Source organism: Acipenser ruthenus, chromosome 19, assembly GCF_902713425.1.
Source record: "Acipenser ruthenus chromosome 19, fAciRut3.2 maternal haplotype, whole genome shotgun sequence".
NCBI lineage: Eukaryota > Metazoa > Chordata > Actinopteri > Acipenseriformes > Acipenseridae > Acipenser > Acipenser ruthenus.
Window position 1 is genome coordinate 2,299,115 of NC_081207.1, and position 24,366 is coordinate 2,323,480.

At 38.6% G+C, this 24,366-nt stretch overlaps 2 protein-coding genes across 4 annotated transcripts in view; one reads left to right on the forward strand and one right to left on the reverse strand.

Annotated features, from left to right (window-relative positions):
- Nucleotides 1-228: 228 nt before the first annotated feature.
- Nucleotides 229-6,965, reverse strand: LOC117424431 (TBC1 domain family member 24-like). Its single transcript, XM_034040754.2, has 7 exons — nt 6,612-6,965; nt 4,714-5,746; nt 4,292-4,450; nt 2,711-2,774; nt 2,416-2,511; nt 1,978-2,266; nt 229-1,428 (listed from the first exon to the last, which is right to left on the reverse strand). Exons 1-7 carry the CDS (start codon nt 6,751-6,753, stop codon nt 1,280-1,282), a joined length of 1,932 nt encoding a protein of 643 aa, XP_033896645.1. The 5' UTR covers nt 6,754-6,965; the 3' UTR covers nt 229-1,279.
- Nucleotides 6,966-7,707: 742 nt separating this feature from the next.
- LOC117424840 (syntaxin-8-like) overlaps nt 7,708-24,366 on the forward strand; it is a 46,187-nt gene continuing 29,528 nt past the window's right edge. For 2 of the 3 annotated variants that reach the window (XM_058992320.1, XM_058992321.1), the window contains exons 1-6: nt 7,708-7,798; nt 8,887-8,986; nt 9,333-9,427; nt 9,799-9,909; nt 14,263-14,390; nt 16,178-16,270. In XM_058992320.1, coding sequence (XP_058848303.1) covers nt 7,743-7,798; nt 8,887-8,986; nt 9,333-9,427; nt 9,799-9,909; nt 14,263-14,390; nt 16,178-16,270 — 583 coding nt within the window. In that variant the 5' untranslated portion in view covers nt 7,708-7,742. Of the gene's footprint in view, nt 7,799-7,918; nt 8,045-8,886; nt 8,987-9,332; nt 9,428-9,798; nt 9,910-14,262; nt 14,391-16,177; nt 16,271-24,366 lie in introns of those variants that run through there. The other variant, XM_034041552.3, reaches the window with a different exon arrangement.

A 24,366-nucleotide genomic window follows, 5' to 3' on the forward strand; every position in this document is an offset into this window, starting at 1 on the left:
TGCTAGGAGACCACTATCCAACATGCAGCAGTGTTGCAACTGACATGCGCGTTTGGATCCCATGTGCCATTGAATCTGCCACTAAGTGCACGCCCGGTTTGTTTAATTAAAAGTAAAAAGTTACCCAACTGTCCACAGCTTTTACAAAACTGTAACCGTTTTGTGTAATGTCCAATCACATAGCCCTATTTGTGTAGGTCATGGAAAGAACAGACAGGGACATTTGTAATCAACTTTTTTAATGGATAAAACAACTAAAAAAACAAAATCAGTTTGCAGTTCTAATTATACGATTTCACAAAACTGATTTTTGAATTGCAGTGATACATGCTAAAAAAAAAGAAAAAAAGAAAAGTGCATTCAAAATTTTTTATTTGATGAACATATTACAAAAATAGATATTGGGCAATTATTATTATTATTATTATTATTATTATTATTATTATTATTATTATTATTATTATTATTTCTTAGCAGACACACTTATCCAGGTCGACTTACAGTTGTTACATAGCCTCTTTCAACTTCCACAATCTGCTGACACAAAAATAATTGACACCATAAGAAAAGCATGAAACTGCCAAATGACTTTTATAAGAGATACACAGGGAATGACACACCTGAGCCCCATATGGTCCCACTACCTAATGCAGGGTCATCGGTAATGTTAAACAAAATGATGTGGAACAGCTTGTCTAATCAAAACAGCACTCGAGAAACAAGCTCTAGTATCAACTGCCTTTCATTTGAGAGGTTTAGACACTTACACGAGCATGCCTCTACAGAAAGGAAATAACACATCACTGCACATCAACAGGCTGATCAGCAGGAGTGTGTATCAGTTCCCAGAGTGGCATTTATGCCATGGCTGTTTCCTCCTCCTAACAGGAGATGAATGTGTAATCAATGGCACGCCTAACACTTCACACATAATGTCTCTTGACTAGGGGTGTTAAGAAGATTCACTTGGGACAGGATGCATTTAAGATTGTGTCAGAAATAGAGGCACTATGCTAGCGTATTACAAATCTCCTGCCGTCCCACCTGGGTACCATTATGCAATATATGCTAAAATAAAAACAAAACACCTTCTGTTTTGAGGTTATTTCTAAATGGAAGCAAATACATTCATGGTAAGCAAAATGGTCTGTTTATTTTCTTTTTTTGAAGCATGTGGTTTGTTTTTAAAACATTTAGGTGTCTTCTGATATCGTCAGACAGACCCAATTTTACTGCAATCAGACCAGTGAACCTCTATGCCCTCACAGCACAGATTTCATTACACAGTGTTGTGGATGCCCCAGACTTCAAGCAGCTGAATCTGGAAGCTCTCCTTGCAGAGAGGTGGGTTACTAAAGGTGTCACAGTGCTGCGTACTCCCACGATGCAGATCCCCATCAATATACAGAGCCTGCCCTCCACCGCCCCCTGTGGGAGATAAAGGGAACTGCTGTGAGTGACACATTGGGCTTCTCATAAGGGTACCCAAAGCAGAAAGAGGCAAATAAAATTAAGCACTGTATTCTTTAAAAACAAACACAAAACAAGAAAGAAAAGCTCTAAATAAACACGTTTCTTAGATCATTTTTCAGGTGAATAACGTTAATATCCAGAATTTTAAAAACATTGTTAAAAGTGTAAGTCAGGGCTGTCCAATCACAGTTCCTGGAAGGCCATTCCACTCCAGGCTTAACAGATACAATTAAAATTAAAATGAACTACTTCAGGGTCTGGATGAAGGCTTAATTAGTTCACTTAAACAATTCAGAACAGGGTTGGAACAAAGACCAGAAGTGGAATGGCCAAGTTTGGCAGCACCTGATGCAAGTAGTAGAAGTTACTAGACCCTATTGCAAAAAAGTAAACTAACAATGAAATTGCAGTAAATAAAATAATTAATTTCATTTCAAAACGACAGCTTTTTGCTGTTGCTCTTTTTGCCTAAAGACAGGGCTTATTAAACCCAGGTTTGTGTACCTATGATGATCCCCTCTCTGCTTCCGGCCATGAACATTGAGGCTGTTTTGGTGGGCAGGTGTGGCACGGAGCGGAAGTGAGCTGGCCGGGGCTCTGCATGGGGCACGGTTAAGAAGCTGCTGTCCTGGCTGGTCCCTGCGGTGGAGAGAGAGGAGGCGAAGGTATCAGGCCGCGAGACTGAGGGTGTGAAGGAGCGAGAGCGCAGACGTGCCTTGGGAAACTCTTCCTCTGATACAGACTCAACGGGGTGCGCTGTCATCCACTTATACCTCTCTATCTCAGGACGCAGCTGAAGAAGAAAAGAACCAGGAAAAAAATATTAACTGCATGGCGATGTGTTGTTTGTTTATTGGGTGCACATCATTAAAACACTGATCCTATAACGTTTCTTGAGATTTTAGTTTGAAGTAACAGAGGATTTATCTGAGACGTGCTTACAGTAAAAACAAAGCATTCTCCGGTCCCAAAAAAGCTGTCTTTCCCCCTGTTTTTATTTCTCTCACTCCAGTCTGACGAGAGAAAGGCTCCAGACACCTGCAGGTCAAAACAGGACGAGACTGTCAAAACACTGGGCAGAGGAGGGTACATTTGTGATGTATAGCGACGCTGTTATACTATTGATATATCAAGATTTGTTGAAACAGCTTAATTACAGAAGGTGCTGCTCTTCGTTTTTCTAATAACCAAAGCACAAATCAAGCTTTAAAACGTTCATCATTCATCCTTAACTCACCTCTTCATCCAGGGTCTTGAACAGAAGAACCGTGGGCTCGTAACCTTCAACACGCGAGTACAACCTATGGGGGGGAAATCAATTCAAACAGCTGTTGTTCTTTCAAAATCCTCAACATGATGCACACTTATTAAACATCTTCTAAATACAGGTGCATCGTAATTACATCCAAAGTGAAGCAGAGCAAAAATTCAAGATAATAAGACATGGAACTGTTCTAATTAGGAAAGGGTTTTTCAGAGTCTTGCAGAGTGCTGTGAAAGTCAGGACTGTTATCAACAAAATTTTAGATTTCCTTTCCAGCCAACTTTTCATGCCACTCAAGGTTTAATACAAATACTTGTCACGAATCACTGTTTACTTACAGGAATGTATGTGTTACTTCATATATAATTACTTCTGAATAAGGGTCAGGTCAGGGTTAGACCTCCCCTGCTTTTAACAGCTCACTCACAGCTGGTCTTGCAGCTGGAAGCAATAATGATTCACAAAAACCTCAGGAATATAATTTTTTTTTTAATAATAGAGTGGCCTATTAATTCCTTGCTGAATGAGTAATGGTGTAACAGAAGCTATTAAGTGACCCTTTTGACGTTTTTAAAATACTGTCAGCAGCAGTGAGACACAAGAGCCATTTACCAGCTTACTATGTGCCATTTTTGAAAAGACAATGTGCATTCCTTGAAGCTCGAATGTAAAGATCAGCGAGCAGTCCCCCATCTCTTCAGTCCCTCTGCGGCACAGTTTCCATGTGCTCCGTTTCTCTGACCTCATGCCCCCGGTGACCCCCTCCCGAGGACCCCAAGCTGTGGGAGGCCATTAACTTCTCAACCTTTGTCAATGTCCACTTTGTGTGCCACAATAGGTGTTTTGTCCACCAGAGCTAGACGCTATTATGAAGAGATCCACTATACAGTGGTTGTAAAGAATGCATTACCTTTCAATTTTCTACCCATTCGTAACATTTGTGTTCCAATGAAATCTTTCCATGTTTCTATATTATTGCAGGGCTGTACAATATGTGGCAATTATGATTCACCCTATACAGAGTATGCTGGTGGTCCTGTATTATATAATACAGCCTCCTGTTGATTCTCATGGCATGTCTATATTGATAATGAAACTCTGTACAAGAGATCAAGGACATACACTATACAATCTCTAATATAAATGCAGGTTTTTACTTTGACACAAACAATAAACTTGTGCTCTTGCATATTGTGTAAATTGTAAAGCACGTCAAACAGCACCATTACTCAAAGATCACCGCTTTGAGGCTGTTATTGCACAAAACAGGTTTCATGTGACATTCTGGTTTGTTTTCTGCCATTATAGGCATGCTGACTGAAGTAAACATGTTTTGAACAGCAACAAACGGTTACGTTACTTCTGACCTATACTTTCTAATACTTGTCCTGCCTGGAGGTGTTTTAACAAAGGGACACAGGTAGGGGCTCCTATCCAATGGTGGTGAGGATACCTTTTCACTGTGGTTGTACTGTGCATTTCACTAGTGGGTATTAGAAGAGTACACGGCTTGGGAAAGGGTTCGGACTCTGTATGGGTTTGCCATCTGCTTACGTCTGCAGGCTGTAGCCGTGCTCGCTGGTGGTGAAGAGCAGGGTGGGATGGAAGAGGGCGAATCTCTCCGGGATCCAGGACCAGATGATACGCATCTCCTGCGCAGTCACAATGCCGGAGCTGAAGCTCTGCAGGTCTATCGCCATGTGCATAGACTGCCTGTGTGAAGAGGGTCATTAATAAACTACTACAGGGACGCCAATTCTTAGCCCCTGCTTTTCAGTTTCAAAACCATCAGTTCTAAAAAGAATTGATTTCTTTGTACATGGAAACATAGTAATAGTTTCCCAGATTAATAGTGACTAGCAGGTGTCAAGAGGCTCCCCCACACTGTAAACACACTGAAAGAAGTGCTTTCTAAGTTAACTATGAGAAAATGCACTTAGACAACTTTGCTGGTGCTTTAAGGTGCTAACTCCTACCTCCTTTGGGTGAGGGTGATGCCCTTCTGTGCCAGTGCCTTCCTGTTGGCTATATGCAGGAGGCTGATTTCTTTGCCTGAGAACAGCCGGATGCTAAAGGCCTTTTCAAGAAACTTGTCCACTGTCAGGTGGTGCGCGATGCTGGCCACGAAGCTCTGGATGTCCTGCCGGAGATCAGTGATCTCCGACTCCCTGGATGTCACCGAGACTCTGTAATGCTTGAGCAGTACAAGAGCGACCCGGTAGAGCACTTTGACGCCTTCCAGCAGGTAGACATCAAACACCCGAGTGGCGTACTCAAAAGGGAGGCCACCAAAGAGCCACATCATCCAATCCGAGTAGACCGAGAAGAGATTGTGGTCCGTGGTTCCTATAAGCTTGTGGGCGCCGTGGCAGTACTTCTTGGCCAAGTCCCCAAAAGTCATGCAAGAGGACTGGTAAGCCAGGAAGGTTTGGTCTATGTAGTGCATGTCTGGGTCATTGCAAGCTATGAGCCTGCAAGCGTTCTGAAAGCACTCTGCTTCGTCTTCACTGTAATGGAGGAGCAGAGATACGATGGCAGGGAGTATTGGGCAGTACGTGATGTCGGGGAACTGGTTCTCAACGCAGACGAGGACCTTCTTGACCGCGTTGAGCCCACCCTTGTTGAGACAGTACATAGGGATCTGGCTTCCTTCCATGAATTGTGGGAAAGGATGAGTGCTCACCTTCTTCTGCCCGAACAGCTTCCCTGATATGTCCCGGTAGACAGCGCCGTCGGGGGTCACTGCCCGGCAGCGTATGCTTCTGATGATGTGGTTGTAGGCCTTGGCCCGTAGAGTATGGTTCTTTGACCAGCAACCTGCCCTGGCCATGCTCTTCAGTATCTTCGGATCACTGGGTAGGGGCTCCGTGCAGCTCTCGGAAGACGCGGCTGGCATTTTATCCCAATCAACAAACTTCCCGTATTTCAGCCCAGAGGATGTGCCTAGATCATAGTGGTCAGAATCTGATATGACAAGCATTGGAATGCTAATGGAATGCCTTCTGAACCCTAGAAAAAAAAAAATACGGGTGAAAAATGTACTATAGCCCTTTACAAAAATAATTGTGGATGTCCGACGCTTCTCCACTTCTATATTATGGAGGTCACCTGTGACAAACCAAGAGTTTGATCTTTTATATGCATCCAAGTTATTAAAAGTTTTTTTCTGATACGTAAAGATTGTTAATCTTCAATTGTGTCACAGGAAATGACATCATTCAATTGTGAAGTCACACCTCAACATTTTTTTTAAACAGATCCCTTTCTTCTCAAAATGCAACATTAAAATGCCCCTTGTTACATTCCATGCGTCAAAACTTTTAGCAAGTGCACCCTATTTGACACAGATGTAAACTAAACTTTCTACTTGAGTGTACTGCTTTACAATACAGTATACAGAAGACAGTACTATTTGAGTTAATGGAATTGACATTGATTAATATTGGTATAGACTTAAGAAAGTTTTCCCATTCTTTGTCTAAGATATTAAAAAAAATATTTAATATAGAAATAGGGAATGGGGAATAATTATTAATTTGTTCCTTTTAAATGTTAGTATTCTTTTTTCCAATGATGTATCACCTTTACTTACTGCAGCCTATTGTATGCAAACAACCAACTTATTGTAATATTGCTTTGAATATATATATATATATATATATATATATATATATATATATATATATACACACACACACACTTGACATATAACAATGCTTTAAAAACCCAAAACTTATATAAGAAAAACAGACTATTATTTACATTCAAATACTATTAATATACAATGACAACGTGCATTCTAAAATAATATATCGTATTGCCCTGATGTATACCCGACAGATATACAGATATATAATTATTCCGAGTGCCTTACCAGGTAGAATGCCCTGGTTTGGAGTCCCGTCTGTGCTGCAGCTAGAGTTAGACCTCTGTCTGGCGGTGAAGGTCGCGGACCTAGCCCGCATCCCTCCCGCAATGTTAGGAACATCTGGAATATTTATTTCAGGAATATTCATTGTCTGTCTACTGGGAGTCCCATGCAATGTGGTCGAGAAGTGCTTTTCTTAAGAGATGTGCAAAAACTTTGTGTTTACAGATTTTGGTCATGGGCAATGCCCGCTGACTTGAGGTCATGTGATGTCGCAATGGAAAAAGTAAATAGCCCAGTTGTCTGTACACACACCCAGGCACACACACAACTGTTTATAATAGAAACATCCCCTTCCCTTCGTCGCCACACCATTTAGGTGGATAGAGAAAGCTGGATAACATATCTGTTCTGTGTACCAACAACAAATAATGGGAAAAAAACAGTTTAACTTTTTTTTTTTTTTTTTAAATAGGGACAATATTTGTCTCCCTCTATCAATACTTACTTAGTCTATATAGAATTATAAAATAGTCTAAAACAACGTTTCTGAAAGTGGGGACATAACTGACACCGCCACTTAAGTTAATGTCAGCTTTTTCGTTGTATTTTGAGAATGTAAAAATGTTACATAGTGGTATATGCACATATTTACCCACATCTAAGCTGCCTAAGCTGATTTGTAATGGTCTGTAGTTGATTACAGTGGTCCGTATTGCCTGTACTGTAATACGGTTTACAGTCAAAAATAATGGTTCTCACTTGTGGCTTTAAAATAAAATAAAAAATATCCAGACCAGGACCTTGTTACACAACGTCCTTAATGATTGTCTAGACTAGTGTCTAGCTTGTCTGTAATTGTTAAATTGAACAGTACTGCTGTGCATTTACTAAACTGTTCCTCTCCTGAGCAGATGTAAATCACCTGTCACAGACTTTTGACCAAAATAATATTATTATTATTATTATTATTATTATTATTATTATTATTATTATTATTATTATTATTATCCCCCGTGTTCAGAGGGGCAGTTTGGTACGTTTTACCTGTCACCCCAATGCATTCTGGTATGTTTTACCTGTCTCAGGTACCATTCTTACCTTTAAGAGAAGCAGGGCTACGCTTACCACAATGCAATGGGTTGTGAGTTGAAAACTGTCCCAAACTGTTCCGCTGAACACGGAGCCATAAGGTCACCTTCATTATTATTATTATTATTATTATTATTATTATTATTATTATTATTATTATTATTATTACGATGCCGTTAAAGTTTCAGATGGTTATTAAAGTTGTCACTGAATGCGCGTCTCCCTTCTAATGTTTGTCCCTCACCGGCTGCCAGTAATAGCTCATGTGACACACAGCAAACGGGAAGTCGAAATAGACCAAGGCTTTGCCATCAGAAAACAATAAAGACAATGTCTCAGGACCCGTGGTAAGAATAATAATAATAATAATAATAATAATAATAATAATAATAATAATAATAATAATAATAATGCAAGTAAAATAATTTTAAACGAAAAGCTATAGCGTGTATGTGGAATGTAACCAATATTACTTCAACAACATTGTGTTTGCTTGATACAGTAACGAAACTGAAAATGACTATAGTAAAGAATAACAGGACACCAATTCCTTTAACCTGACTGTACACAAGATAGAAAAAGAGTGCTGGTGAATGCGTCTTGTTTTTTATATGTAATGTTTTTTTCTTTTCTTTTGTTTTACCATTAACCGATGACCGCTGACATTTACGTTTCAGTAGTAGTGATCTTTCTTTCTTTCTTTCTTTCTTTCTTTCTTTCTTTCTTTCTTTCTTTCTTTCTTTCTCAGTACAATTAAAACATGGAACAAACCCGGAGATGGGGTACAAAAAGCAAACTACGTTATATGTAATAGAACATTCTCTATCCTCGTTCCATGATCGTCAGGTTTAATAATGACCAACTTTAAATCTGCTGCAGAGAATCTCTTAGAAATGCACATAATGTACGTTTCGGAAGGGTCTTCATTACAGCATCACATGGCAAACCAGTGGTTACATAACTTGTGATTCTAGTTTGGTAACTTGGGACCTTTTCCTTCCTGTCTCCGAGTTGGAAAGCAAAATGTTTAAAGCATAGCACGTTGCTGTGTCACCTATACATTGTGGATAATTAAGCACACAGTAAAATCTGAAGCCTGATGCTTTTGGTGCCTCCAACTGCAATGTTGTATTGCTGCGTGGTGCTTGTTTCTTTGTTGTAAAAATCTTTCAACGTGTGCTTTACACAGGTTACAAAACTATGATGCCACTTGCCGTCTTGCCCAGGAAATCGCTGAGAATATTCATGAGCGGAACAGACAGCAAAGGACAGATGGGAATCCTGCCAAGGTAAATTACTACAGCTGTAGTCAGGGGGTCATTCATCCAAGCCATCACATAGAAGCAAGGTGGATAGTTTCTCTAAACTCTTTTATCTTAGATTGACACCAGAGGGCCCTCTGGTTCTGTCAAACATCAGTTCACTTTTTTCATCCACAAATTGCACACCAATCGCATGGAACTCTGGACTACAGTAATGTAATAATGCCCAGGGCATTAGTAAGCGTTTATGTCCACACACACACACACACACACATACATACATATACATATATATATATATATATATATATATATATATATATATATATATATATATATATAATATATATTATGTATTTTCGTGTGTTTCCAGATCAACATGACGCTGCGAGCATCTCTTCAGAGACTGAAGCAGCAGATCACCCAGCTGAGGGAGTCCTTGCTCAGAGCTACATCAACTCGACACATGTATCCTTTCAAATAGTTTTGTAACAGTCATTTTTATTGAAGAAGTACAGCTCAGGCTAATTCTTGATTCATGATTAATCAAGTAAAGCATGCTGTCTATTGCAGCCCATGTCAGTATTTCTCAAGAAATTAGATTAACATCAAACTGTGTCAAATCAGAAGAAGAGGAAACAATATACATGTTTATGTTTAATTGAACAATCCGATGAATGATTTAGGATTCTGCTTTTTTTTCCCCCCTGATATTAATAATTATTATTATTATTATTTTTTAATCTAACACTACACTTGCTTCCCATCTAGTACTCTTCCTAAATATACAAAAAACAACAACAATGTACTATATCAGGCCTTAATGAAAAACTCACCAGAATGCAATCGGAAGCAGACAGAAGGCAGAATTTAGTGGATGATCTTCTTACACGAGAAAAACAACTGCAAGCGACTTTTAAGAATGATGGCACAGAACCAGAGTTCTCAAGGTAATTTGCAATGTACTGTACACAACCACTGCAACAATCAGCATTGAGGTATGCTAGCAAAATCAATGGCATATGGATGACCAATAATCAGTATTTAACCAGTCTGTTCTTGGCTCAGCCTTTTTTTTCCTTGTGGGTCGGTGAATGGGGGAAGAACACAAACTCTAATTAACTGTTTAAAATGATGACTGGGGAAGGACAAAATTGCCGTGATCCCTGATCCCCTGTCTTGTGAATGTGTGTACATACATCAGATGAGTTTCTTCATTTATTCAAGGGTCTAACAAAGGGTCTTGCTTTTGCCCAATTTCGTGCAGCTCCTTGTTAAACAACACATTTATTTAAACTTTTTTTTGTGTGTAATATTTCAGACACGGTTTTATTTGAAGCCAGTGTAACCTTTTTCTTAAATACAGTGTTTCTTAAATCCTTTAACTCAGACAACTTGGGTACAACAGAACATTTCTGGAAGGGAATCAGAAATTGCAACCCTTTTTTATATAGCAGGCTGTCAGAAGTGATCACCGTGATCGGACATGTTTCAGCATCAGAAAACTAGTCTATAAAGTGGGCAGATTAAAGGGCAGGCTGCAGAAACTGGCAGCTGTTCTGTTCTGTTTGACCCGACCCGACCCGTTCGGTTGTTGGAAGTTCATTTAGCTTTTCAAACTAGATGTCTTTTGAATTATTTCATTCATTAAACGTCCTGCTCTGCTGATCAAATGCTTGGCACACCCTGGAAATGAGCAGTTGGCAGTTGGGCTGTTGAGAAAAAAATGAATCTTTAGTTTATACTTAACACTCTTCACTGAGCTCACATCCTTTTGTAAGCCACTAAAAATAAAGAACCTGACTCTACCAACTGTATCCACCTGTGTACAGATTACTGTTAATCCAAGTGACATCTTAGTACAGTAGCTACTAAACAGAGTCATTAGTTTTTGACTGTGCCTGACCCTGCCAACCCAGCTTACCCAGATCCAGAAGGCATAGGAAGTATTTTTCAGTAACAGTCACTTGGTATTGGCACAAAGGAAAGCCAAACACATACATTTCACCAAAAAATAAAGGTAATAACAAAAGTAAATAAACCTTGCCATGGAGGATTTTTTCTATCGCAAGGCAAAGCTGGGAGGCCATTTAGCTTGATATGGTCCCCAGATCAGTGAGTTCCTCTGTTTCCTCTGTATTTTGTTGAACCTCGTGTTAGCCTTGTACCGTATTTTATATTATCCCCTTGATTGCTGCCGAGTTTTCGTTGTTAATGTGTTTTTGAAGCAAGTCGTACCCACTTTCTTTAAAGTTTGCAGTTTCAGAATTAGAGCCTGGATGATTTCCTGTACAGTGAGTACAGTAAACTCCCCCTGTTCCTTATCCAGTATAGTAAGCAGAAGTGCCTTCCTGTGCTTTGTGCTGAAAGATTCCCTATACAGTGGTGAAGTCTCTCCGCTCTGTTCTGAATGAAGGCAGTTTAGTGTTATAACTCTCTATCTGCTGGAAGAGTATTTGACTTTGTAATTGCCAGTGGTACCACAGCCAACTAAAACTTAGGATGTTGAATCACTACTTGGCTTATTAGACACTAACAGGTGCATGGCATCTCTTGTACAGTATTATAGTCAAAAACTGACACTTTTTTAAGGCTACCTCTTTACTTTCTGACTGTAAAATGCTACCAAAAACAATAAAACCTGACAGCACATTAAATCTGGAGAGTAAAACATTTCCACAACAGAAAAGCACAGCGGAGCAGTTCATTTGGACAAAGCGAGGACTGAGCAAGGAAAATGGTTTTCAAATCCATATTTATTACTGACGTTCATTTTATTTTTTAAATCGTTTTTTTTAAAGGGGATAAGCTTGGGGATGCAAATCCACTGTGAAGGAGTTTTAATGGTAAGCAGAGCCGGGGTGAATCGCACATGCATTTGTCTCTGACTTCGCTTAAAGCTGCTGAATCATTAAGTACGCTTGCAGTTTTAATGCAGTCTTGCAGAACATCATTTTGAATGGAAAAAACACCTGACTGTGTGTTTTTTAGTCTGGGGAATTAGCCCTGCTTGGGTAATCTCAGTTATTTGGGGCTTTTTTTTTATTATACTGTAGGCCTATATGTGTTAGAAAAGGTTTCCCAGTGAAATAATATGCGCTTGTAAGATTATCGTCTAGTTGAACAAAAGGACGTGGCGCCCTGATTTCAACCCCCACCCCCATTCACTTTTATATTTGAGCAAACAGCCAAACCTTAATTAGTTAAATCTGCCCCTTAAAATCAGAAGCTATCTGCGCTCTTCAGTGTTCTGTGACGGTTTTCAGAGATCTGCTTGATTAACTTGGCAGAGTCAGTGGGTGGTTAATTGGATAAACTTTAATCTTCACACTGCTAATGTCGCACGATCAGAGGCAAGAGGAAGGAAGGAAGGACCTGTCCCGCGTAAGATAGTTACCAAACATGTCAGAAGGATTACCGGGCTTGAAGCAGATTAATAGACGACTGTTGAAGAAGAGAGACGGTAGCACAAATTGCCTCACATTTCCTGGGTCTCACAAAAGGAATTAGTTTATATATATATATATATATATATATATATATATATATATATATATATATATATATATATTTACTATACATGTGTTTAGTTTGTGCAACACTGGTGTGTTCTCATTTCTATTTTATTTTGTAAATTACTTTTGTATTGTAGTTTTTGTCCCATGCTAAATCTGTCGTGTTTTGCACAAGACCGCAAGTAAACCTCTTTTTAAAGTGCATTGCGTTGCGATCAAACGTGGCTGTAGCCACAAGACAGGGGTGAACAGTTTAAATGTTTTTTGGTTGCACATTTGTATGGTATTGCAAACCTCTCAGAACCTCTCACAGGCTTAATGTGAACCTTCCTTCCATTGCACCTAACATCATTCCTTTGGGTCTGCGAAGAAACCAATTATGAAATTGCCACACTTTTAAATAAAGGTGTATATATTCTGCACATTTTAATTGATCGCATTTGAGATAATCTTGATTTCCTGTTACTATCAAATATAAAATGTGGCTGATTTGCAAGCGTTCATGGTTGGAACAGGAGAGAAGCTAAAGATTTCATATTAAAATTGCCCTTCACATGCACTTGTGATCCACCTATTATATCAGCAGAGCAAAACAAACTGGAGAGATGGGCATATTTCCCCCTCATCAGGGGCTCTTAATCTCAAGACAAAACTACAAACAATTCAATTCTGCTTTATGGATGATGTCAGGGTGTGTTTGATTGAAAGGGCAGTTTGCAGTTATGCTTGTCAGGTGCAGCAGTTTATGATGCATTCTTGCCTTCTGTGCTATAAATGACATATTTTTTCTGTTGGTGCTTTTTACACTTATTTTCCCAAGCCTTAGTCTGCCTTTTTTCAGTTCGGAGAGAAAAACAGATGTTGTTTAGTAAAGTCACAGTCTGTTTCTAAACACAGTGCTCCTAACTAAGCCTGTAGGTTCCTTACTGCATAGTCAGAGAAAATGCAAAGAACTGCACATGTGTAATAAGAGCAATCGGTTTTCTCTTCCTGCAATGAATCGTCGTTTGGCAAATGTTGATTTTCCCACTGTTGGCCAGCAGGTGTCGCACTGTTCCCATTAAACTGCTTGGTTCAGAGGACGTGCTTTCAAAGCAGACCTTGCTCCTTGCGGCAAGAAAGCGTTAGGGTTTACACACAGCTTGTCTGGATTAGAATAAGAATAGCATAAAACCACATAACATTCATAATGTACAATAACAGGACCCCCTTTCATCTGTAGTTCTGTTAGTGTCAAGTTCTTCAGAAACCGCTGGGCCGGATATCAATTTAGATGCAATATTTTTCAAAAATATTTTGGATTTCTGAAAGGTTTTCTTTAAGGAAAATAGAGAAGTTCAAGATAGTTTCCTTGGCAAAATACGGCAGTTCTCCCTTTTTTTCTTTTTAGTTGATATACAATAGTTAGACAACAATAATAGGAACACCATTATATTATAATCGTTTTTTTTTAAATGTATTTATATTATTACCCTTTATTTTACTAAGATAAAAGGATAGGACAGCAGTAGAGACCAGTGTAGAAAATGACCAGACTTCTCTGCAGATTTCCACCTGTAACTGTAATTAAGGAAACTCCTTGCAGACCATTCTGTTGACATTATGCCATGTGTGTGTTTCAGAGAAGGTTGAACTGCAGTGTACAAAAATTAAGGTTGATAAGAAAAATATTTTAAAAATAAAAATAATGTACACAAAAAGTTTAAATATATGTATTTTTACAGTTGATTTGCAGTAAATATAGAGAGTGGTTGGCTGTGATTCCTGATCGCCTTGTGTCTTCTGCAGGTCCAGCCTCATGACTGGAGGTGGAGGGCAGCGGGGCTCAAGCAATCCCTGGCTAATGGACGAGCCTGAGGAAACCAGGGGGCTGGGGTTCACAGAGATCAAACAGCAGCAGCAGAGAATCATAGAAGGTAGGAAACTGGCAGGACATGCAATAAGTCACACCTCCTTTAGCACCTATGCTCATTGACTGTGCTGATAAGAACTTTGTAGACCGCAGTGTCTCTCACAGATTCTAAGTGTTTGACACATTGAACATTTTATAGAACAGATCTGACCTCCAGGCCTCTCTCCATGATAAGACCCAGCTACCATTATTCATGTAGTGTGATTAGCTGGATTGATTTGGGAAGCACTAGGGTTAAACAGTTTATCAGCTTATGAAATACAAAATGCAGGCAGAGTTTGGATAACACGTGTCGAATCTGGTTTGGATAACAAGTGAATGTAGTTTGGCTGTCTTAACTGTTATTTCAGGGTAATGGTCATTCATCCTCAACAACTCATTAAAAATGTCTTTTAAACATTTAATACATATTTGGGGAATTTGTTTGTTTAGGGTTAATTAAGGAAACTTGAAAAACACCCAATGCCATTTCAGAGCACGCCAACAAATTCATGACCAAGAGACTAACCATGAGTCCACAGCTAGAGATGTCCTACTGGCATTGAATCCAAGGTGCTGTTTTTAAACCACAATGATCCTATGGTCATGTTACAGCGCTTGAAGTTGGTGAGATTGTTCCACTGCTGCAGAATCTGTTTCTTTTCTGCTTTTTTGTGAAAACGTGATTGGATTGCAGGCTGATTCCGCTAGGCATGATCAAGCCCGAGTGTGTGGTGGTAGTTGAGACCCCAAATGAGTATTTTCATACAAGCACTGCTTGGCATTCCTGCTCCTCTTGGCGTTCATGCACGCTTGTCTCAGAATTTATTTTCTTATCCCCCAAAAAAGTCAATTAGCTTTTTTCATTGTAGTTAGTCTTGGTATTCAGACAAGCACAGTGAAGTTGAGGGGCTGTAACACAGACTGACCTATTTACTGACCTAACCTCACAGCAAATGGGTACTTAACAGTTACCTCATTGCTGCAGCTAAATCATTTCATAGAAGTGTCGACATGACAATATCCACAAGGAATTCACAGAATTTATCATTGTATCATTATTTTTTTTTTCAAAACTGCATCAACTTTGATTTTGGTGATTTGCAACTTCTGTTTTAAATTTAAAATTTGGATTGCTTGAAATGGGAAGGTGACTCAGAAATAGGCAATTTAATTTGCATGAGCTGTAAGTGTGCATGACTGGGCTGTCTGACCTATTTTCTTATGTGTTTTTTTTTTTACTTCTGTCATCCAAAATCTGTCACCACTCTGGCATCAGGTCATGTCCTCTGAAAGAGAGGAATTTCTTATTAAAACAGAATAGCATGTATCCTGCCTTTCCAAGTTTCAATTGGAATAGCACATAGCACGCGGCCCTATTTATTTTATTAAAAATATATTTCTTTATCGAGATCTGTTTGCTGAGCATTGGAACAAAGGGATGCGCTCAGCAATAGGTAACTTGCATCAAATTAAACTAGGTTTGAAGGCTTCAGAGAATTATGCCTAAAAGCCTAAAGATGTTTTTAGCTGAATAGATTGGATAAATATTGACAGCCTTGATTCCCACTCAAGCTGCTTAGATTTTACTGTCTGGCCGCTGGTGTACAACTGAATAATTTGATGAATAATTTACTACTTGACTGTTAGACAACCTAGTAAAAGCACAGTTATTATTGCACAATTAAGTACTATATTGCTAAATGTGCTACTGCTTTGCCATTGACAGTGACTGCTGTGCAGTCCAGCAGTAGTAACTTAGCAGCACCTTCCTGTAATGTGAATTAACATGAGTGTTTTCTCTTCATACAGCCCAAGATGCTGGCCTTGACGCTCTGGCATCTGTCCTCAGCAGACAGAAACAGATGGGGCAAGAAATTGGGAACGAACTGGATGAGCATAACGGTGAGAAGAGGCGTTTTCGGATAGGAAGAGACATTTGGGCTCTCCGTCCAAATCAGTTGGCTTAAGGGATCTATAAAACTATACCTGTAGACAGGGCTATTGCCGGTAATATAGCTGCTGGGACCACAAATCTTCATAGTCTAGGTTTAAAATGCAATAAGAAAACAAAACAAAAAGAGATTTAAAGGTATCATCTGGCCTGCTTTTTGGCTTGCAGGCAGACGATACAAGTCTGTGATAACTAATTCCATCCATACATCTAACTGTCTGGCTGTTTGCCCAATTATATATATATATATATATATATATATATATATATATATATATATATATATATATATATATATATATATATTAGCTCAAAGAGCCAGCTGCAATATATATAATTGGGCAAACAGCCAGACAGTTAGATGTATGGATGGAATTAGTTATCACACACTCTATATATATATATATATATATATATATATATATATATTTTTTTTTTAAAGATATTTTAAAGTCTAATCATTCTGCAGTGCAGTGATGCCATCCTTATATTCTGTTTTTGGGTAACTTGGCTCTGTATGGTCTTGGCTCTGTATGGTCTTGACTCTGTATGGTCTTGACTCTGTATGGTCTTGGGCTTCCTTTTGTGAGGATGCCTGTAAACAGTAAAGAACACCCCAGATATTTTAACTCTTCAGTTTCCTGCAGTTTTGATGCACATCTTGGGCTCTTTAACTATATTTTGACAAATGTCATGGACATGTCATGCCCAGTTCATATTTAAGCTCATAAACATATCATACCAATTGTAAAAAAAGGTGTATTAACCATTATAAAAGTTTACCATAATGAAAGCATAGCAAAGTATAAAAAGCGTGGTAAAGAATAGCGAGGTACAGTAAAGCAAATTGATGAACATGACAAACCAGGGTAAACTGTAGTAAATGCAGGGCAAAGCAGGGTAAAACTGCAAAAATACTGTGCAAAAATACCATGGTAAACTTTTATAAGGGAAGATACTACTGTACTTAAATATCTTTGTACTCTAAAAGTAGAACTCTCCTGTGATTCAGGAACAGAATTGAAGGTGAGTTATTATTGTAGAAGGTGTTATTAAGAAAACTTATTTGATGTTATTCAATGAAAAGCTGTCTGAACTTCCAGCTGTAACAAAAGAAACTGAGTCACATGGTCCTCATATTTCTGCAATATGTTGTGAGTAACACGGCAGTTTTATGAATGGCTTTCCTGGTTGAACGCAAAAAGCAACAAAAATACCAAGGTTTCTGGTATTGCATTATGAATGGCAGTCTCAGACGATTGCTAATGTAAACTCCAGTAGGGATCCATTTACAAGAAATCTGGATGCTGGTTTCAGTTCATTCAGTAATTCATCACAGCACACTGGTAAACATCTTTTTCTTTTTCAGTGAATACTGTTTTAAGCCAGTGACGCTGTTTCAGGTAACTGCCATGATGTAGATAAACAAGAGCAGCAATAAAAATATATCACATTTCCTCCGGCTTAATGAAAGGGCATCGAGTGCGTACAGGGCTGCATGTTTGATCGATCCCGAGCCTGTTGGAGCTCTTCTGTTACTATGTCACGTGTCTCTTTGTTTTACATTGGGTGAGTAGTGGAGTTGTCCTGGCGGCTCAGACTGTATAAATATCTATAAATATATAACAAGTAGCTTTTGGGTTAAGAGGAATGAAAGCTTTCATTCCCCTTAACTCGAAAGCTACTTGCTTATACTTACTGTCCTGAGCTTTTCAGAAGTCAAAGTACAGTTGCGCTGCACTGATGAGCCCCAAACAGGGTGAAACATGTCTGCAGATACTGTGCTTTGACTTTTAAAACACTGTGAATGTAGAAGCCTTTAGGTGACTTTCACGCGATTTGATTGGCTCTTGTAATGCTGAAATTTGCATATTTCCCGATTTTACTATATATATATATACACATATACATATACATACATACAGTCAGCACTCACATACCCGAACCTATAAAATTTTGACTTCAGTGACGGTTAAACGCGTGTGACGCATATCTGATTATTTCATTTTGGCCTGTACCAACCCTTGTCCGTTTTTCAGAGAACAGAAAAAAGATACAATATCAAAAATACATATCTGAAAGGACTGTGTTTTAAAATAAGTAGGCTTCCATTTAGATGTACTGTATTGGTTTTGTTGGTACAGTACTATATTTTCAGCAATTTTAATTCAGAATGATATAATAATGAAAATATCCCTTGCCAAAAGAGACGACACGTGGATTGTAATACAGCACATATTTTTAAATCTGATGCGTATTGTAGCCGTATGTAAAATTCCCCGTTAACGACCCAACAGCAAAATTAAATCAAAATGTTACCCATGTATCTATTAATTAATAGCAACTGCTTCAGACTGATTTGGCATGCAGAGAGAAAAAAAAAACCGTGGGCTGCGACGGATATTCAGATAAATTGTAACATTGAAGAGGTGGGCTTTGTATCAGAAAACTGGTGACGGAAATCACGTGCGATGGGTAAGTGCATTAATGTGTTACAAATACACTACCGGTCAAAAGTTTTAGAACACCCCCATTTTCCAGTTTTTATTGAAATTTAAGCAGTTCAAGTCCAGTGAATAACCTGAAATGGTACAAAGGTAAGCGGTAAACTGCCAGAGGTTAAAAAAAAAAGTTTAGGTTACCAAAAACTGAAAAATAATGTACATTTCAGAGTTATACAAAAAGGCCTTTTTCAGGGAACAAGTAATGGGTTAACAACTTACAGCTGTTCTGCAGCAATGGAAGTAAATTAAGCCTTGAAAGTTGATGCTAACAATTCCTACAGGTGTCCCAACTTTTGTTGATTACTTACAAACCCTCTGTCTGTATAAAAGCAGTGTTGGAACAGACTGTGTTACTACACCCTCTTAAGCATTATTTGGACAGTATTGTACTGCAGGAAGTAGTATATTGCTCTCATAATGGCGAGAAAAAGGCAATTAACAAAGGAAGACAGACAGACCATTATAACCCTTAAAAGTGTAGGTCTTTCCTTTAGAGAAATTGCAAAGAAAGCCAAGGTGTCAGTGAGTACAGTTTCTTACACCATCAAAAGGCACTTGGAAACTGGAGGAAACTCTGACAGGAAGAGGTCTGGCAGACCCAAAGCCACAACAGAATCAGAAGACAAGTTTCTGAGAGTCAACAGCTTGCGTGATAGGCGGCTCACAGGACAACAGCTTCAAGCACAGCTTAACACTGGTCGAAGTAAGCAAGTCTCAGTTTCAACAGTGAAGAGAAGACTTATTGCTGCAGGTTTGACAGGTCGAGTGGCAGTAAGAAAGCCATTGCTAAGATGGCAAAATAAGAAAAAGAGGCTTGCCTGGGCCATGAAGCACCGCCAGTGGACTACTGAAGACTGGAAGAAGGTCTTATGGACCGATGAATCAAAATTTGAAATCTTCTGCTCATCACGCAGGGTTTTTGTACGCCGTCGAGTCGGCGAAAGGATGGTTCCTCGGTGTGTGACACCAACTGTCAAACATGGAGGAGGAAGCGTGATGGTCTGGGGCTCTTTTGCTGGATCCAGAGTCGGCGACTTGCACAGAGTGAGTGGCACCCTGAACCAAAAGTGCTACCACAGCATTTTGCAGCGCCATGCAATACCCTTTGGTATACGCCTAATTGGTCAGGGGTTCATCCTACAGCAAGATAATGACCCAAAACATACCTCCAGGCTATGTCAGAACTACCTTAGAAGAAAAGAACAAGACGGTAGGCTTCAAATCATGGAATGGCCAGCACAGTCTCCAGACTTAAACCCCATCGAGCTGGTTTGGGATGAACTGGCCAGAAGGGTGAAAGCAAAGCAACCTACAAGTGCAACACATTTGTGGGAACTTCTGCAACAGTGTTGGGAAGAACTTTCCGAACAATATTTGATTTCCATTGTAGAAAGAATGCCACGAGTGTGTTCGGCTGTTATATCTGCAAAAGGTGGCTACTTTGATGAGTCAAAAATTTAGATTAAATTTTGTTAAACAAAACGATTCCATGATTTCTTTTTTATCTCCAATTGTTTATTTGTTCTATGCTTTAATTTCAGAGTACATTGAGACATTAAACTGCGTAAATTTCAATAAAAACTGGAAAAATTGAGGTGTTCTAAAACTTTTGACCGGTAGTGTATATAATGGGGATTGATTTTATTCTTAATACAAGGGCGGTAAAATGCGACTGATGTGTATCTGGCTAACGGATATCCGAGTGCTGACTCTGTGTGTCTGTGTGTGTGTGTGTGTGTGTGTGTGTGTGTGTGTCTATATATATATATATATATATATATATATATATATAATATATATATATATATATATATATATACTTTAGCTCAAAGAGCCAGCTGCCCAACGTTTCGATATGTTGTACATATCTTTCTCAAGGGAGTCTGTGTTTGAATCAAAACATGGAGGTATTTATAGGTTTTTGACGGCATGACAACTACTTGTTATTGTTTATATTCAAATCCTTGATTTATTCTTACATGATATATATATATATATATATATATATATATATATATATATATATATATATATATATATATATATATATATATATATATATATATATATAATGCAAATCCATGTTCTTGAGTTCCTCCATGCTTTTCTTGGCAGGATCGAGGTGCACCACAATACCGCGGTTTTGGAGCTGAAATAATTCAGAACCGTTATTCCACTAAATAGTGCTTTTGCTTCCCCTGCATGCGTGAAGGTGTTGACATGATTAGTGTTCCTTCTGCAGAGGCAGAGATCTCAATTGGGGTCAATGTCTGCGTCTGTCCAAGGATACTGTGTAGTTTATTAGACAAGGTTCTGTTCAATGCCGTAACTACCTCTATGAGTCATTGTCTTGTGTACTGAATGTTTATTTGCATGTTTATACTTTTATCAAACTTGGTGTATCCCAATCAGATTAAATGAGTAAATAATTAAATGAAATACATTTTCTGTTAGGTTCCAGTTTATGTAACTGAAAAAACGACCTTCTCCTAATACAACTATGACCTAATGGAATTGATTCATATTTGGATGGCGCTTGCTTTTAAATGTCTCCAACAGTCAGTGCGTCGGTATGCTAATTTGTATTTGCCGTCTCAATTTACTGTACCTTGGAAGAGCTAGATTGTTATATGAAACTGATTTTCTGTAAATGACGTTAGTGTTTCCAGTAACGAGTCTTTGAAACGGACGCAGAAGGAAGTTAGTGAAATCAAGCTGGATTTTGATTAGATGAATGACTTTCGTGGCAGTGGAGTTTTAATATCTTTGTTTTCCCAGATTTTGTCAGCTTTTCCATTGCGGATTTACATTTCACATGAGGCATCATACAGTTATCCAAATCATGGACTGCACTTCATTGAAATGCTGGCAGATTCCTGCATTTGGTGCCTATAACTTGGAGTTAAACCACTGCTCCCCCATTGATTGTCTCAGTGCTGTGTCAAGAGAGCACATTAATACCTTAATTTACTGTTTTTGGTTTTCAAAAGCATGCCGGCTTGTGATAGTAAATTATAAATACATTTTTTACAGCACCAGCACTGGCTCGGTGTGCATTTTCCTGGTGGGTCATGGAAAAGACGTGATGTCTTCTTTTGAGATTTGGGACAGGTGGGGAAAAAAGGGATAAATCATATGAAGTAAAGAAAAGGAAATTCATGATTCTTGGCTACAGGAGTTACCCAGGCTGATTTATGAGGCTGAGTCAGACAGTGTCTTATAAGCTCTGCAGAAGGGTAGCCCTTGAGTTTGCTGGAAAGACTGATGCTGCTAGAAGAGTGTTTTTTTTTTTTTTTTTAAAGAGAAACAGTCGTTCTTTACAGTAAAAGTTAACGACATTTACAGTACAGTGACAAATTTACCAAACCCATACTTCATTAAAATGTTTCCACTGATCTCCAAAATATAGTACATTTCAGCATTGACTGCATAAAATAATAATTGGACTTGCATATATAATATATAAGCGTATTGGTGTGTGGTCGCTGGTCATTTGGTGGCTTGTAATTTGTTGTTTTAATTAACTAACCAACAAATTAGTCAAACAAATTTAAACTTCTTTAGGAACACCCTTCCAAGCCCAAAGCGCAACATTTGATTCTGGGGCGTGTGTTGTTGAAATTATTCAGGATATTTTTCTCTCCCAAAACATACTGGCTGCTTCAACGTAACACAGCCCCTTACAGTGCATGTATTCTTTAACTATTCTTATGTGATGTCTGACAAAGTGTCATGCATGCATTCTGTGGCACTTCAGTGCCATCCAAGCATGTCTCCCTAAAAAAAGAATCAAATCCTCGGATTTTCCATTGCTAGCCTTTAAGCGAAGGATTCAGTTAGCTCCTTTTTGGGGAAAGCTGCTTTGCTCAGAAGTGCAGAACGAGCCAAGCAAGACAGGGAGACACCTTTGTCTGCCAGGGAGGTCTGCATTTAGAATTTGTTTCCTTTTGGCCTAATTATGGATGCACCAACGGCATAATTTTAGGAATTAATTAACCTCCTTAGGAGTTGATTGCTTAAATTTTTTTTTTTTTTTTAAATCATCTTTTTAGAGGGTGAAGGGTTTCATTCAGGACAGCAATGCCAGTCCACCGTGCATCTTGCTTGCATGGGTTTGAAACACTTTTCCATTAAGATCAGCTGGCATCGTGAGTAAGTGAAGGCCTTGCCTTTCCTGTCTGCACAATCACACCCCTCTTCCCAAGCTTGCCTATCTGCATATATTACTGCCAGCCTCATTAAGAGAACTGCATGGTACAGTTGGACTGATCAAATGGATGAGTGAGTTCATCCATTTTCCACATGCTGTATGCCCTGTTTGATGTTATTTAATCAACTTAAATTTCCATCCAAGTGGGATTCTCAATGCACTGTGCACATAAACCTTTCAAACGTATTAGTCACCGGGGTTTGGTGATTTTTTATTTTTTGTATTTTATAAATAGATTTGCTCCTATGACAACTATAGAAGCATGGGCAGAAATATTGCATATAAGTGATGCATTTTTAATAGACCGGGTAAGATTTCCTTGGTACTTGGTGCTCATTACGCTATTGCTAGGCAACTGGATGTTTGTATGTTGTTTTTGTTTTTTTATTGGGAGGTATTTTTTTTTTTTTACCAATATTTGCAGATAATGAGGTCATTCAGGGTAGAAAATGAATGAAATGTGCTTTGAGCTAAGTTGAGGTTCCCAGGCCTCATTAGCTGTAATGGATAAGAAAAATAAAATAGATTAGCTTACACTGACCCCATTAAGATGTGCAGTTTATCGAGTGTGCTGACATTTAAACCTGTGAACTTGTTGTTTCAAGTCAGGGAAATTGAAAGATTATCCTGATGTGCTGCTGTATGGTTTTCATGACGCGTCTGTTTGACGCAGGCAAATGTAACATGTAGCTGCATCTTTTAAAAAAGAAATAGAAAACAGAGCATAACATATTGAGCCTCTCAGCTGGTTCTGCTCAGTAGTTTATACTTTTTATTCAACTTTGGTACAGTACTGTGATTCATCACAAAAACAATTGTCAAATTTAAAAATGTTAAAAACTCACCTTAGTGTTTAACTGAAAAGGGAATATTGCACCTTCCACGGGCTGGATATTAGATCAGCACTTTTACTCAGTGCTTTAATTAGCTACAAATAAACAGTAGCCTGGTGGAGTTTATTATATTAAACAAGAAGTAACAGGAATATTCATGAGAACAAATAAGCTATACTAATGATTCGGAATCATTACAAGACTATTCTGCGCATCTGGTTCTAATTCATACAGTGTTCACAAGAGGCCTGAACAAGATCCAAAAGCAATTTTCAGTGTAATTTATTGTTGCTGTGCAGTGTCCCTGTCATTTTATTCTTCGACAGCTTCTTGCGTGACCAGTGTAATTGCCGTACTTGAAATGCTAGGTCAAGGCATCCCCGTGCATTGTTCTCGCTCTTGGGAACAGATAATGCAAAGGAGGCGTTGCTCGAATTTATTATTTGGGTAAAAGTACCACGGTTGTTACGACAAGGAGCGTGTGATGTGATGAACCTTTT